Below are 17,831 nucleotides of genomic sequence, written 5' to 3'. Positions count from 1 at the left end.
ATCACAGGGCCTGTGACAGGGCCATGACAGCAGTGCCATTCAGTGCTGTGAGAGGGGCTCGATGTGACAGGGCCTGACATCCATATCCATACCCATATGCAATTCTACTTATAATCGTAAGAGGCTTTCTTTTCTCTCCCTGGGAAGTAGGCTAACAATTATATAATAATCACATACCAACAGTCCAGTTGAATGTAAAATCTGATATTTGGAAATTGATGTTTTCTAAATTATATAAGCAATACAAAACACAATACAAAATAAAGCTTACATTTTAATTGGTTTTGGGGTAAGGGACCTGGATATTGGATAGGGGACACAGGGGGCCCAAAAAAGGTTGAAACACTGACTTTTGTTATAAAGCATTAAGAATATTTATGGTGCTTATAACTATAATTATACAGCAGATTGATTATAATGCATTGTTAGAATGTTTATAATGCATTATAGACACAGGATTCATCGAGTGTTATCAAATTATTTATAGTTCTGTTCTCTAGTACGCCAATACCGATATATATCTGCAATGAGCAAATATCGGTTGATATTATCGGTCTGGCTCTACCATAGGCTGAGTCATATACTGTATGTACAGGAACATTAGTATGAGATTCGCGAACGACCTAAATCCTATCACTACTAAGGCACCATCAACATTTACAATCAGTTCACTTCCTTCATACACTGAAATATAAACAACTGTGGCAGTTTCAAGAGTAACGACTCTCCTCCTACCTTACTAGAAAAACTGTTTTCTAAATGTCTCTCAGTGAAAATGTTCAACCAGTGGTGGAAGAACTACTCATATTTTTCACTCACAGAAAGTAAAAGTAGCATGCAATACCACAATGTAGAAATACTCTGTTACAAGTAAAAGTATTCAAAATTAAGACTACAAAAGTATTGGCATCAAAATATACTTAAGTACCAAAAGTAAGTAGTCATTATGAATGACTTTATAATGTTTTTCAAAATCTTTCAAAATGTGTCTACCTTTTTCAAAATAGCCGATCTACAAACTCACAACGTGCCACGACACATTGTGAGCTTGTAGATCGTCTATTTTTTTAAAGTATAAAGTGTGGCCTAATTGGTTAATGTATGTTTTGTAATAACAATCTAAATCTGCAATCTCCCCGGTGAACCCTGATCTTTCATAATCCCGTCCAATCTGCTCGGCAGTCAGGTAACGGCGTCTACATCTGAACGTGCGTCACTCAAGCGGCTTGCTTCGGCTACTTGGCAGCCCTCTCCCTCCTCCGTAATCTATCTGATGAGCGGGATTACGTTCCTGGTTGTCCACGCGGCCTCCCTCGGGCGGCGACACTCAAGTCATATGTTCGGATCCCCCTCCAGAAGGGTCAGGTCCTGGGCAGTGCCCATGAACATGCTGCGGCCGCGCTCCAGGCGGCTCTTCTTGTCCGTGAGGCGGAAGGCCTCCATGAACTCGTCGATGTCGATCCTGCCGTCGCGGTTGCTGTCGATGGAGACGGCCAGGTCCGAGATGGCCTTGTCCGTGATCTGCATCTTCAGGTAGACGCTCAGCAGCTTCCACGTCTGCCGGAAGTCCTCCATGCTGATGAAGCCTTGGTAGAGGGAGGGAGACAAGAAAAGGTTATAGGAAATCCTCCAACCTCCATGGTGATAAAGCACTGGCAGAGGGAGAGAGAGAGAGAGAACTATAATAAAAGGATGTTGGGGACGGGGAATGCATAGAAAAGACAGGAGGGTCGGTGAAGTGAAAAGAATGATAGAGAAGAGAGGAGGGAGCACAATTTGTCACTGTCAGACAGAAACCTTGGTGCAGGACAGAAAAAGGAGGGGAAAATGCAGGATTGATAATTTAACCAAGTTTCAATCTTGTGTTTTAGTTTTTTTCTCCTGCTCTCACTCTACCATTATCCTCTCTCTTCTCAAGGAAACTACAAAAACAATGTCACCCACTTCTTTACCTGTGATGTGACAATAAAGCTGATTCTGAACTGCCCCCCTCACCCCCCATAAAATGATGCCCTATTTTTTCTTTTGTCATATGACACAGTGCCGCGCAAAAGTAGTGAAAACGGACAATCTACAAGCTCACGCACTGTGATAAGATGCTATTTTTGAGATTTCTGAACGTTTTCATCCATAATGACATGCCCAGACAGCAGGTTTAAAGTGGTTATGTCTGTCTTTGGGTTGTATACACATTCAACCAATGAAAAGTTAAGAAGAGCTTGTGACTAAATAATAACTACATTGGATCCACTGCAACACAGGTTTCCTGAAATGTCATGGTTTTGGACATGCAAGGGCTCCTCCTGACGGCAACAATATGCGTAGAGAATCAGGGGATGAGTGATAGAACGCGGACGAGGGATGGGAGGCAAGGGGGGGCTTAGTAGATCAGTGGGTTAATCTCTCTCTTATCTTGGGCGAGTCAGCAAGCCCACCAGCTGGCATTCTTACAGGTGGATTAACTGCGTCATGACATGAGCTCCATTTTCACAGCAGACGTATACTGTAGCAAGTTGGTCACAACATACCTATATGTGAGGCCAGTGGTGGAAAAAGTACTATTTTTTTACTTAAGTAAAAGTATCAATACTGCAATGTAGAAATACTCGGTTACAAGTAAAAGTCAGAAATTCAGAATTTACTTGAGTAAAAGTACAAAGGTATTGGTATCAAAATGTATTTAAAGTACCAAAGTAGAAAGTACTTATTATGTAGAATGTCCCATTTCACAAGTTTTCAAATGTATATAATGTATAAGCATCTTTTGAAAATAGCCGATCTACAAGCTCACAATGCGTTGCATCGCGATGCATTGTGAGCTTGTAGATTGACTATTTTCAAATGGCTGAGATGTATATATGGCTGAAGTGGGTAATGTATCTTTTGTAATAATAATCTAAATATACAAAGTAACTAGTAACTAAAGTTTTCAAATAATTGTAGTGGAGTAAAAGTATAATATTTGCCTCTGAGATGTAGTGGAGTAGAAGTAAAAGTAATGCAAATTGGAAATACTCCAGTAAAGTAAAAAATACCTCAAAATTACTATACTATACTATAACGTGTTTTTGGTAAGATGTTTTACCTGAGTTGTCCTTGTCCACTACTCTGAATATGGTCTCCAGGGTGGACCGGTGTTTGTACAAGGTCTCCAGCAAACTGTTTTCGATGTGCTGAATGGGACAACATAAGGAACATCACCAGACAGAACAAAGAGGATTTTAACCACCAAAACATTTTCAAAGATTTTCACAATTTATCTGCATAGAATGTGCAGTATACGGTATATACAGTATACTGTATAATTATGAATCATTTTTCTAAAATAGGCTAGCTGATGTACAAGATCATAACTTGTTGCATCACATCATCATTGTGAGCTTGTATCATACTTTCTATAACGACATGCTCCCCAAAAATAAGGATGCCAGGGTTAAAGTGGTTAATAACATAAATGTACGTAAATGTGCCCATGTACTCTCCTTGGCAAATACAACAAAAGAAAACAACAACAACAATTCTATAGACATAACATATTATCCAGTAACTATGTACACACAGTTAGGTATTGATTTGTCATTACATCTGTGCCTGGTTCTTTGATAGCCAGTTCATCGAACCACCGGTTGTAGTTCAGCATGCCATCGCTGGTCTTGCAGGTGGAGACCAGCTGAGTACGCAGCATTCTCCAGGGCAGGCCCAAGTGCATCACACTCTCCACCGCAGACGCCCAGTCGTTCAGAGACACCTGGCCTAATGTGCAGGGAAAGGGATTGACAGGGAGATAAGATAAGATAAATACATTAAAAAGAATCGAATCAGGAGGATTTCGGGATCCACGTGGGAACGGCGTGGCTCCGATGTGGATCTTGGATTTGTGGCCAGCCTGTGGCGTCAGTCATCTATGACGTCAGTCGTCAATGATGTATGACTCCAAATTATGGGGCAAGGATTCAGCCTGCTCAGAGCCCCATGGCTTCCATTATAAAATTAAAGTGAAATATACAGACAGACAGACCCTCTTCTAGACGGCTCGCCTCTGAGGAGCAAACTTTTGAACAGTTGCCCAAAAATAGGGACACCAGGGTCAAAGCGTCTCTAGACTAAAGTTTCACATGAAACTGTCGATGCGTTTCTGTACTACTGAGACAAAAGTAGGATCCAAAGGTTTTTGCTGAATGGGGATTACCAAATCATTAAAGTACAAGAGAGGAGTGCGCTCACATTACTTGCCCCCTAGACCCCCTGTCCTTAAAGGAATCAAAGCGGAGAGGTGTGGTTGAGAAATAAAACAAAGTAAAACACGATCTGCTGGAGACTGCTGGAGACTGAATGTGAAGGGGAAATGCACACGACACACCTGTGTTCTCTTTGTCTGACTTTTGGAAGGCACCCACGAGGTCGGACTTGTGCGCAAACAGCTGCTCCCGCAGGCCACTGAGGGCTGAGTGCTCTGTTCGCCCCACACTGTAGAAAAGAACCACATGTTCACATGTTTGTGTTATTTTGATTAGTTTTTTCTAGACCACAAATGTTAAGAATGTTATTTAGATAGCATGTTGTTTAGACAGATAGATGCTAGGCCTGATGTTTACCTGGTATCCTAGTTTCTCTGAGGCGGTACATTGTTCTCTTTGCACTATGTGACTAGTATTTACCCTGTTGTTTGTTGACATGCTTACTCTGCTCATTCTGATTTCACATCAGTAAGTCGCTCTGGATGAAAGAGTGTCTGCTAAATGCATGAGTATAAAGTGAGCATTAGTGTCATAGGACCACAATGGAAACAAGTCCCCAGGACTTTTATGTGATATCCTTTTAGCACACGTGTGTTCCGTGCTGTTTAAATTTTCAGGTAATAAAAAAAGAGTTAGGAGGTTTTTTCCATCATTGTTAAGAACAGCGGAATGGACCTCCAAGTTCACAATGAGGTTGGAGGTCAAAAGGGGGTGGAGCCTGGAGTCAGCAAAACCAGCTAACTCCACCCCCTTTGGGGTTTAGCAGACAGTTTGAGGATCCAATGGAGTTAGCTGGTTTTGTCAGAAGCGCTTTTTAATACTTTTCATCGGTTCAATATTTTTTTAACCAACACACAGACGTAAAGGGTGTTCATTACCACTGATTTATGAAAAAAAAGCTGGTTTCTGCCAGACAGCGACAATATACAAAATATATAACAATTAAAAAAGTGTTGTTCCAGTTTACCTTTGTCTGACAGTGAGCTCTCTGGTCATACTGCTAGCCTGGTACTGGACCACATGTGGCAAAAGGTCTGGCCCAATTCTGAGATAGGCCCCCCTGTTACTCCCCTCTTCATAGTAGTTGGATGCAGAAAACAAGGTAACGACCTGAAAGAAAAGAAGAAGAAAAAAAACACATGACTTTGACACTGACATGTTGTAACAGGTTACTCAGGGAGTGCATTTGGGACAAAATAGTTTCACCCAGACCAGTGTCATTTTATTTTGTGGCTTTTAAATGGTTACAGACCACGCATTATTTACTGATCAATCATGGAAATCATCAGGGTTGGATAAAGTACTTTAAAACCATACCTGCGTATGAAATCGCAGTAATGAGATGTCCATTGTTATACAGTCAGTATCTTTCTTTGTTTTTTTAAATGTAGTAAAGTCAAAGTGAAAGTGGTGGCGAATATTATAAATTATAGATCCTCCCAAAGATTACTTAAGTACTGTAATGAAGTACTTGTACTTTGCTACTTTACAAGGTGTACACCACTCTATTGCCAAGTATAGATACAGTACTACCACCATCATCCTACAGTACATGGACATGAACAGGACCCACGTTCACGTCACAGAATCCTGTGCACATCGCAGAACATGCATTCAGACAGCAGATACAATGCCTGATTTATAGTTGCACGGATGTCCTCCTGGACCAAAAATAGCAGATCTACAAACTCACAATGCATCGCAGGGCGGCATCCACACACAACTATGTATAAATCAAACCTAAGACTTGCAAGGAGTTTGCATGTTCTCCCTGTGTCTCCTAGGGTAGGTACCCTCACAAAAACATGCAGTAATCCTGGTCACTATACTGCCTCCCCCTGGCCAGCCGGGGCGCCTGATGGAGGGGAAATTAACTGGTTGGAATAACGTGTTCCTTCCACGCGCTACGTCCTACCAGGGAAACTCTCCCCTGTCAGGTGACAAGAAGGTCAGTTGGCTCTCATGCATTGAAGGAGGCATGAGCTCGGCCCTGGCCTCCCTAGGTTGGCATAGGGAAGGTAGTGCCCAGGATTACATAGACAATTGGCACTGGGTGTAAAAAATAGGGTTACAAAATCATGGGATAAAAATTTAGAAAAAAAGACTTGCAAGGGAGGGGGAGAGACAGCTTGTTTCCAAACACAGCGGCTTGCCTCCCTAGTTCCAGAACAGCGGTTCCCAAACTTTTTCACCTTTAGACCCAACAGAGAATTTTGGTGTCTCCCTGGGACCCAAACGTTAAAAAAAAAACACTATGAATGATTCACTTAAGTCCTATTTCAATAACAGTCTAAATAGAAGATCTACAAGCTCACAATATGTTGCATCATGACAAATGTTTTGAAAACCTTTTTTATCTTTTGGAAGAAAAGAAAACTAGAAAAAGTGCTCCTCGGAGCACAGGTCTCCGCCAGGTCAGGTACGTTATTCTGGCCTCCTGGTGGCGCTATAATAGGCCAATGTGAAAAGGGTGCCATTTATTCTTAGGTCTTTCACGGCAATCAGACACTGCATTCATGATTTGAGGCATTTGGTTCCAAAAATGTGTTTTGCTAAATTAGACCTGCTGGTGGCACTATAACAGGCCAATGTGAAAAGGGTGGCATTTCTTCCTCTGCCTAGTGGGAATGTGCGTGTGAAATGTCACGGAAATCGCAAGCTGCATGCATAGTTTGAGGCTTTTTGTTCAAAACGGACCAATCCTGCAAACTTTGGAAGCCAACCATAGGCAATAAGGATGGAATATGGGAAATCGGACAGATCCGTGTTGATCACATGACTATAGAGATACTGTGTACCGATTTGCATGACGTTTGGATAAAATCTGTAGGAGTAATGTTAAAAAATGGGTTTTGCAAAAATCGGCCTCCTGGTGGCGCTATAACAGGCCCATGTGAAAAAATTGGGGCAGAGGTTCTGAATTGGCATCCAGGGAGTGTGTGTGCACAGTTTCGGAGCGACCGGGCCAACGGTGCCGGAGATTAGCTGCTAACACACAGACAGGACGGACACACGGACGGACGGACACACGGACGGACGGACGGAGGGTAAAACATACTCTCTCGCCATGCCTTCGGCCTGGCGGAGACAAAATTTTTTTTTTACTTCTTGTGACCCATAAAAACCGAAATTGGCCCCACAGCTCTCTCTCTCTCTCTCTCTCTCTCTCTCTCTCTCTCTCTCTCTCTCTCTCTCTCTCTCTCTCTCTCTCTCTCTCTCTCTCTCTCTCTCTCTCTCTCTCTCTCTCTCTCTCTCTCTCTCTCTCTCTCTCTCTCTCTCTCTCTCTCTCTCTCTCTCTCTCTCTCTCTCTCTCTCTCTCTCTCTCTCTCTCTCTCTCTCTGTGCTCACCTTGCGGTTGTGGCAGAACTCATAGCCCTCTTGTTTACACTCGTGGGAGCGGATGATGAACTGGAGGTTGTGTCGGCTGAGGAAGTCCTCGGTGACGTCAGGGCCCCAGTAGCAGCCACCGCCCCTCACCTCGTTGGGCACACAGCCGTCCTGGCTCATGGGGTCGCTCCACAGCAGGTCCAGGATCTGGTGGCACACAGGATGACATGGACGAGGTTCCATTTGAGTTATGCGTGTATTAGCTGGACATGAACCGAACCCATATTCTGGATACCAAACAACCTACTCTTCAGCGAAAATTGCAGATCTACGAGCTCACAATGTGAGTGTAATGCGACACATAGAGATCTTGCTATTTTTGGTGAATAGATTTTATGTAGAAGGAAAGAAGAAGCAGGCCTAGTATAGATTGAAATTTAAAAATTTCAATCCATTTTTGAATTGATTGAAATTGGTTGACAGAAGTGTCTGTGAATGGCACAGAGGCTTCAAATTGGATGTTTCGGCTGTTGTCTGTTTTTGTGTGTACACAGTAAGTGTTAATTTAACAAGTGTTAATTCAACACTCAGGATGTTGTCCATATACATTTAAAAATGTATGCCCTTGCAAACTGCAGAACATATTTTGTCCTAAATGCTGCTGTAGACTGTAACCAGGTTAATGGGATGAAAATGGCTCAGTATGTACAATGTTTTTATTTTATTTAATCTAAAAGTACATCCAGTCACCTGTTTCCACTCGTCCGTGGTGCTGTCACATATGTCCGTGGACTCAAGGGACGGGTCCAAGGAGATGGAGGGGTTGAGCTGCTCCTGCGACTGGCTGAAACCGGGCGTTTTAAGGCCGGCCTGCCGCCGGCGAACCTCCAGTTCCTCCTCCACGGTCAGCTTTTGGACGCGTTGGGACATGTCCTGGAGCGATCGGTTATGGAAGCTGTCGCGGGCTCCTCCCAGGGGTTTGGCTTTGTAGTTGGGGTTGAGGGACGCCCGCCGGTCGGACATCTTGTCAGTAGACCACACGTCCGCGTCGTCTGTTCCGTCAGAGTCCACAGAGACGCCGGCCATGCTCTGGTACCTCTTCTTCGGAGGCCTCAGACAGGAGACGTACTGGCAGGTGATAACAGCAGAGAGCAGGACGGTTGTTTATTATCTCACACCTTAAACCACTTCCACCCTTATTTTATAAGATTTCCAAAGGTTTTCCAAACTTTTCAAACATTCTCAAAAATGTTCAAACATTTTCACGATGCCAAACATTGTGAGGTATTTTCGCCGTGCAACACTGCACAATGAAGTACAAAATAGGGCTTAACACATTCCCTGCCAGAGGGTTTTTTTTATTTTACTTCCCCCAGTGCCAGTGGTTAAATTAGTTTTACACAGGAGCCGAGATACAGGATTTTAAAGTAATAAGTTAACCAAGGAGTGAATGGAGCTAGAAATCTTTGGATCGTGATATCTCTGGTTCTGTGTGGATAATTTTTTTTTTTTTTTTTTTTTAAACGGTTATACTCGTGATTGGTATATTGATGGCAGTAAACGGGTGTATTTTTCATCAACGGTTATACTCGTGATTGGCAGGTAAAGTGTTCGGCCAGAATAGGGCGTCCCTATTCTGGACACGTCATGGCCATATCCATGTCAATATCTCGGTGCCTGGACTGCTTCAACGGAACAAGATCTGAAGGTCCGGATGGCACTTGCCTGGAATGCCTTGCATGGGATGAGGAGAGTGTGGAAATCTGACATGGGAGACGACCTCAAGAGGCAGGTGTTCATAGCTACAGTGGAGTTAGTGCTGCTGTGTGAGACATGGACGCTCAGAGTACAGCAGGAAAAGGCCCTGGATGACGTCTATAATGCTATGAATGGCACTTGGTGTCACATGGGCGGACAACATCAGAAACGTGGACCTCTACGGGGGCCTCCCACAGGTCACAGACAAGAGAGAGAAAGATGAGGTCGGCTGGGCACTGCGACAGGCACCCAGTACTAGTGGCGAGCAAACAGACACTGTGGGATCCAATACTACAAGGTACAGCTAGGAAGGGAAAGAGGTGCACCATCTACAGTGGAGCTAACAACACTGCAGAGCTCAAGACCTTGATGCTAGACAGGAGGGTGTGGAGGGCAGCGATTCAGGAGTCCAGGGTTGGTGTTGGCTAGCCCGCACTCTCGCATGCGTGCATTCTGGACATGTCATAATAGAATGTGAAAGACTTTCAGTGCTAGCTAGAAAAGATGCTATTTGGAATATTCCTGCACCATTATACAGTACATCAAAACACCGATCTGTTTCACTCCACTGTATGATTAAAACAAACCTATTGTCTAATGTTTCTATCAAGAACTGAATCAATCAACTAGAGAATATACAAATGTCTCCACTGCTACAGAAGGGACTAAGCACAATTTAAAGAATGTAGTGAGTGACACAATATGACCGTCCTATAATGATTGCTATAATAATGAGCTGTGAAATGTTTTTTAGTCCACAGCTGTTGTTTCATCACTTCCAATTACTCTTGACTATCCTGCATCCTGTATGAGTTCTCTCCTGATTGGATAAAATTGGTATCCCAGCCTGAGCATTTCTTTTTCTTTTTACTTAAGGGCCGGAGAGACAGGGAAACCCCTGTTACTGAACAAACAGCAATGAATGATACTATTGGAATACAGAGCTATTTAACGTAAATTTTACATAAATGTCACTTAGACCACCTTTAACAGGTGTTAAAAATGTTCATGTGAACTTTGAATGTGAATTCTGCTTTTTCTGCTAGCATTGACATGGAACTTGAAGAGAATGAGATATTGATACTGTATATACTCTAACGCACAGTACAACATCACAATCTGTGCCAAGTAATAGTGCAATACAAATTCATGCTTCAATATCTAATATACTATGTGCAATAAAAAATTATAAGTTCACACACTGGTTCTCAGCTCCACTTGTATATAGCCCTTCGTTCAACGTTTCGATCAAAAGATTTCATCAGCAATTAAATTCCTGTCAAACGAACAGCTATAAACACGTGTAGCAGAAAACCCTTGAACGGACGTCATTCTTTTTTATTGTTGATCTGCCGTTTTTCCAGCACCTGGACACTGAATAGGATGTGCATGCACTATCTCTCTTTTCAGTATCTATATAAGGGTCCTTACTTTCTGTCTGTCCAGTCTTGCGATGAGATTGAGGTCTGTGGTGTCTGAAATTCCTCCATGAAGAACCACCACCTTTTGGTCAATGATTGTCGCTAAGGGCAACCAGCTGAAGATCTTCTGTAACAACTTCAAGATGCGTTTGCCATGCATCTGCAGGGAGGGAGAGAGAGAGAGAGACAGACAGACAGACAGACAGACAGACAGACAGACAGACAGACAGACAGACAGACAGACAGACAGACAGACAGACAGACAGACAGACAGACAGACAGACAGACAGACAGACAGACAGACAGACAGACAGACAGACAGACAGACAGACAGACAGACAGACAGACAGACAGACAGACAGACAGACAGACAGACAGACAGACAGACAGACAGACAGACAGACAGACAGACAGACAGACAGACAGACAGACAGACAGACAGACAGACAGACAGACAGACAGACAGACAGACAGACAGACAGACAGACAGACAGACAGACAGACAGACAGACAGACAGACAGACAGACAGACAGACAGACAGACAGACAGACAGACAGACAGACAGACAGACAGACAGACAGACAGACAGACAGACAGACAGACAGACCGACCGACCGACAGACAGACAGACAGACAGACAGACAGACAGACAGACAGACAGAGAGATAGAGAGAGAGAGAGAGAGAGAGAGAGAGAGGGAGGGTGACGGTGAGACATAATGTTTTATTGACTAAAAAAGCTATGGATTGCAGTTTCAAATACTACGTGCGGGGTTTGTAGGCGATGTTGACTCCTGCAGTTTATAGTTTGTGATTCCTATGTCGGCAGCAAGGATAGAGTTTGCCACTGTGCTGCTGTGCATGAGTTTCATAAGCAGGATAAGGACCTTACGATTTCAAATCCATGTGATAGAAACTTACCCTGTATTTACTCAACACCTCCTTAGTGAAGCCATACCTAAAGCAGAGTACATAAAAGAAAAAGAAAACAAAACTGGAATGACTGAAATGGCAAGGCGAAGATGAATGTTTTCTTATTTGTGCAGTGAGATAGCATGAAAGGTAACGGGGACAGCACAAAGAGGTCCAGGGAACTTTTTTGAACCAAATTTGAACCTATAGGCTAAATTTTGTTTAAATGTTCAAACCTTTTTAAAAAATAGCTGAAATATAAGCGCTGTGAACTTGTAGATCGGCTATTGTCACCATACAACATCGTCGTAACAAAGCATAAATCTGTATTAAAGCTGCAATACGTAGCTTGTAACAATCCTTTTTTTTTCAAAACCGGGGCCACATTTTCTGCTGAGCCCGTTTGGGCAGAGGATATATTGTGCTTGTAAGCTTTATGCAATACCACTTGTCAACCAGTAGTGGTCCTACCTGACCACAGGATATACATGACTCAATAGAAGAGCAGGTCAATCAAGTACAGTACAACCAATGCAGCTGTACATGTACCATACAGATTGGTCAAAATGTTTTATTCTCTAAAAAGTTATGGTATGCAGCTTTATCCCATAGTGGTTGAAACTGGTTTGAAATGGTTTGATTTGTATATGGGCTGTACCTCAGGCCATCTTACCTCAGGTTGACCATATGGTCTTCATGGTTTCCTCGGTTGAGTTGCACTTCATGAGGATACAGTATCATGAACGAGAAGAGAATGAGAAGGATCTCTATGGAGTCTTTGCCTCTGTCCACAAAGTCCCCGTTAAATATATACGGCTTCTCCAGGGATGGTATGCCATTCTAAAGCAGACAACACAGGCAGGGCCGTATTAAAGGTCTGAAACTGTCACCTGACAGTGAGGAGTTTCACCAGGAGAACGGAACGCATGCACAGGAATACGCTGTTCTTCCAAGATCCACACCCCACTAAACATGCGCTTTGAACAACCTGTAGGAATCAGAGATCAGCTTCCCTAGCCAAGTCGGAGGCACCACAGAGGATTCAAACCTACAGTATAGTCTCCGCAGTGGTGGGCAGGAACTTTACCCCTGCGCCACCTGAGCGCCAATTTGCAGAGCTTTTGAAAGGATTATAGGATGTTATTGCTAAATAGTCCTACTGTATGTATGTTTTGTATCAGAGCAAAGCAGGCTATTCTTTTTTCTTACATGTTTTTTATGATTTCCATTAGGGCTGACCAAAAATGTATGCCTTACAAATGATACATAAAACAATTAGACATTGAGGTACTTTACATTTCATAAAGTTCCACTTAAAAGATTACAATATATTTACCTTGTAGAATATTAACAGCAAGTCATCCAGTTGCCCATGCAAGTCACCTAGAATGAAATAATTCATGAATAAATTGAACAACTACAACTAGACAGTATTATGTACCCATCTACTGTATATTACTCATGTCAAATATGCTGTGTACAGCAAACCTTTATTCAAAGTATGACTCCCCAGTATTATTAAGGGCCTCCCACACCAAGCACTATAACTATAACTATATCATTCACATCTTTATAGTTATAGTTACAGAGTTCGTGGTGGACAGCCAATTATTAATCAGCCTTTACTTCAAAACTCACCACAAATGGTGATTTCCTTAGTGTGGCAGGTAAAGACTCGGCTGATATTTGGCATCATGCGGAGCACCTTCCATGTTTCCAGGAGAATCTGGAGGACGTAGCGAGAGTGCAGCTGCTGCTGGGACAGAGGCTTGGTTAGGGTCAAAGACAAAGTCTTTCTATGCCAATGAGAGATGGAATAAAACCAAAAGACTGATTTATACTTTAGGTATTTAGTGATATGTTATTACCATAATACTGACATATGAAAAATAACCTGCTTGTCAGTTACTTTGTCATGGCCTGTTGTGTACCTTGTACCACGTGTGGCATCTAAAATGGTAGTTGCCACAACATGATTCAAAACTATCGACCACAACACATTTTGGATGCTGGTCGGTGTAAACTCATGAAGCACGCAGGTGCACCTACTCTCTTGTTCCTGAAGGCCTCAACAAGTTGCGTCACTTGTTCCACGGTAAGGGGGAATTCGAGGTGAGGCCCCGAGTAGACGTCTGGAACCTCTATGTTCTTGTAATCGAAGTGCCTCTCCCACTCTGGGTCCCGGCAAACATCGTTCTCTCGGAAGATGTGACAGATCAGGTTCCCTGGAAGGCCAACAATAGTTTCAGAGAGGTACTGTACGAATGCAGGCTCGAAATTATGAAAGATATTTCAACAAGAGAAACTCTTACGTTCATTGCTAGAGGGTGTGAAATTGTCCATAAGGTAGCCAAGGAAATTGTACAGCTGCATAAAGAACAGAGATGGTTATTGAGTTCATGGCTTATGAAGCCTGAAGTTGTACAGTACTTGGATGTGTATCGTGTTCTGCACCAACAATAGCAGATCTACAACGCGTCACCACACGACAAGTTGTGAGCTTGTAGATGTGCTATTTTCGGTGCATGACACTAACAGGCAATCAGACCATATTCTAGTTACTAGAAATCTTAGTCTTTTGCCAATGATTTTGGGGCCCACTTGTATACCAGTGGGCCCTGGCCCAGAGGTTGGGAATCGCTGTTCTAGTATCATTGAGATCTACTGTGGATTGTGTGTGTGTGTGTGTGTGTGTGTGTGTGTGTGCGTGTGTGCGTGTGTGCGTGCGTGCGTGGGGCCTTTCTCACCTTTATCTGCGACTGTTCGCCAGAGTACTCCATAGACTGGAAGATGTGCCAGGTGTACCTGCGTCTCACCTCTGTGCGCGCTACATACTGTCGGTACCACCGCTGGATGAGCACTGCAGACTTTATTGCTGCAACATAAGAGCACACAACAAGAGTCACACACAACATGTAGTTATGCCCACGTACTGTTATCAAATCCTGAGCGTCAATATAACTCAGAGAGTGTACAAATGTAACCAAATGGCAAACAGGTCGATTTGGTTACACTTGTAAAACAAATTGATAAATAAACACTCAATACTTTTACTCTGTATTCTATGGCTACAAGTATTTCCAGTTTGCTTTTCATCACTAAACTAATAATACATTTTTCTATGATGAACAGATTTGATTAGATTTATTTTTAAAGAAATCCTACGACAAAAAACAAGCTATAGCTATCTGGCACAGGCTATAAGCTCTGTTTATAAAGTCCCGGGTTTCCCGAAGGCCACAGAAATGTGTATCCAAGATTCGAACCTAGATCTTCTGCATGGGAAGGGACACTAAACCTTAACCACTAGCCTAAGAGGGAATCCCCCCTTGGCCAGGGGAGATATTAGGCTTTTGGGCTTCAGGTCAAATGAAGCTATGGGAAAATGATCCGCAACAGGAAATGGGTATGCCACCTTTGGGAAACCTGGGACTCCAATTTTGCACAGAGCCTAATAGGTCCTGTTTCACTAAACCCTGGCTAGCAGCCTAATACCCTGACCCACCATATTATGACATTAGCCAATCTAGAGCTCTGCTACACGCTACATGCTAGACAACAACAACACAAACAAGGTGTGGAGGTTTGGCTTACATGTGCATGCTAAATGCAGCAGATTATATGAGAGGAGAAAAACAAATCCACAGATTCTTAAATGAAACCCACACTCAAACACTGTAAATAAATCTTTGGTTATCAAGACATATTAAAATGGATTGTGTAAAAAACATGGTTGACAGTTGAGCATTTACCTGGGACAGGAGCTATGATGTATGTAAGAGAGACAGGGCAGAGAAACAAGGAATACCTTTGGTTAGAGGTTATAGGCTAAACATACTGGACAGTAGGTCATGACTCAAGAGGAGATCGTGAGACGGGCTCTCTCACAAAGTGTAACGCCTGGGATTCAAACCCGGGTCTCCCCCGTGGAAAACAAACATCTTAACCACTAGCCTTAAGGGGAATTCTCCCCTGGCTGGGGAGATATTAGGCTTTTGGTCACCAGGCAGAGGTTCTGAGCCACTACTGCTACACTCGCCCCCTTTTTACCTCCCCCACCGCGAAACCCACCAATGTAACGCCCGGGAATCAAACCCGGGCCTCCCGAGTGGAGAGCCAACATCTTAACCAGTTGGCCAAAAGAGGAATTCTCCATGACTGGGGGAGATATTAGTATTTACGTCATCAGGCAGAGGCTCTGAGCCACGACTGCTACAAAAGCATGTTCTATAATTCATGAAGATGCCACTCAATAGACCTCTCTCTGAATGAGGTTTTTGGCCTCTGTGTGTCCATGTTACCTTTTTCTTCTTGTTTGAAGAACTCTTTGGATTTTGAGACTCCACATCCCATGGCTGTTCCTGGTCAAAGCACAAAGCACAAACATACATCACATCAGCACAACGCTGGACGTGCGGTGCAGGCAAGGAAAAATGTCGGTGCAGCCTGTACAGGAGGAAAACAGGAGGCCGGAAGTTGTAATCCTGTTATCTGTCGGCTGACTCCTAACCTCCCTGTCCTCAATCCTTCAGGAGAGGGAGACCTGCATTTATACGGAGGCTTACACAAGGAAAACTATATAACCATTTTGATTTTGATTTTAGAGTACCCATATTAAGCGAAGAATGCAAACAGAACATGGTGTTCGTGGTGCCATTAAGTCTTAATGCATTAAGATTTGGGAGATCAACTTAAAACAAATGCAATCAGATTTATCCCACCTCCTTTCCTGTCACTTTCCTGTTCCAGGAAAGTGACATTCTTATTTACACAGACATCTCTGCAGGGGAAAAAATTTATAAAGGAAACACTGTCGTCATCATAAACTAGAAGATCCATAAGATAAAGTGTACTTACGTGGTCACTTAATCTGTCAAGTCAACACGTTCCCAAGTTCTTCGGCTCAATGTTCCGTCTCAATGACGCATTTGTTCTGTTTCATCTTCCACCAGTGACTGGTCTTTCGACCAGTCATTCTTCAGTTGTCTGAATGACAGAACTAGCAGGCTTCATGTGTGCTTCTCCTTTTGGTCTGTTGTGTAGGCTACTAAAGCTTGTTTGGTCTTTAGTCCTTGGTGTAGCGCAACACAGGCACAGAGCCACAAGTGGATTAGTTTGGCTAATGACTTGAAGCGACTAGTCTTGTCTTTATATAGGATAATGGCACTAGGCAAAACCGATGACAATTGACATAGGTTAAGCACCATTTTGGTCAGTTGGCCCTCACTGGACATTGCTTATTTTAGATTACAGCTTATTTTCTAAGTTGTTAGTGTTGTGTCTTTGTTTTTGATAAAACTATGAAGGTTTACCGTTTACCTAGACATGGTTCACATGACACTCGTTTCAGGGCTACTGTTTACCTAACCTAGAATATGGGGTCCCGTTCCCCGTTCACTTCACGCTTGAAGGAACCCCCCAGAGTACTGACATTTTGAACAAAGGCTGTTATTGACATAATTATGTTGTAGAAAGGATGTTGTCTACTTTACCTAGATGCAATTTGACCTAAACAAAGTCACCTTACATTGTGCAGTGTGATTTTCTTTCCTTTTTTTTCCTATGTGTGCAATGTTTTTGTTGCTAATCCAGCCCACTGACAAGCTCCATGTTTCCCGCAAGGCTATCATGAGAACTTAAATGTGTCATTAAAATCTAACAACAGTTAAAGGTAGGGTGAGTGATATTTCTTGGCTAAAATAAAAAATGTTTTGTCAAAAGGTTTATCATGCTCAATACTCTGATAGTCATTGAGTATAGAGTGGTTGTTCAGTAACAGTCTCTCCAGCTCTTAAGTAAACAGAAAATACATTTACAGGCGAGGTGCCAAATTCAGCCAATCAGGAAAGAGTACCCATTTATCAGCTTCAAATTTACAGAGTTCCAGTTTAAAAATTGTCTGCTCATTTATTTGTCATCACTTCCAATTTCACTTGTTTATCCTTTATCCTGAATGAGTTCTCTCTCCTGATTGGATAAAATTGGTATCCTGACCTGAAAATGCACAGGGAGTCAATCGACCCCTATTACCGAACAATAACACTCTATAGCAATGATTACTATCAGAATATAGAGCTATTTAACACTTATTTTCTGTTTGCTAATTACAATCACAGTGATGTATGTTATTTGCACAAAAGACTGGGGTGTTCTGTCTTATTGTCTAGGCTACTCA

General features: G+C 42.8%; 1 protein-coding gene across 1 annotated transcript; it reads right to left on the bottom strand.

The window, feature by feature from the left end:
* Positions 1-942: 942 nt before the first annotated feature.
* Positions 943-16,983, bottom strand: ppef2a (protein phosphatase with EF-hand domain 2a; the record flags this gene model as incomplete). Its single annotated transcript, XM_080433623.1, has 18 exons — positions 943-1,586; positions 3,086-3,173; positions 3,584-3,753; positions 4,361-4,467; positions 5,206-5,348; positions 7,587-7,772; positions 8,316-8,693; positions 10,755-10,904; positions 11,666-11,702; positions 12,330-12,496; positions 12,993-13,039; positions 13,295-13,409; positions 13,706-13,881; positions 13,969-14,023; positions 14,404-14,531; positions 15,958-16,017; positions 16,378-16,436; positions 16,976-16,983. The coding sequence occupies 18 exons, from the start codon at positions 16,981-16,983 to the stop codon at positions 1,333-1,335; spliced, it is 2,328 nt and encodes a 775-aa protein (XP_080289749.1). The 3' UTR covers positions 943-1,332.
* Between the last annotated feature and the right edge of the window lie 848 nt (positions 16,984-17,831).

This window comes from Gymnoscopelus braueri, assembly GCF_963280865.1.
Source record: "Gymnoscopelus braueri genome assembly, chromosome: 7".
NCBI classification, from domain to species: Eukaryota; Metazoa; Chordata; class Actinopteri; order Myctophiformes; family Myctophidae; genus Gymnoscopelus; species Gymnoscopelus braueri.
Note: the sequence above shows the minus strand (reverse complement) of the source record. Positions and strands in the feature narration are given on the sequence as shown.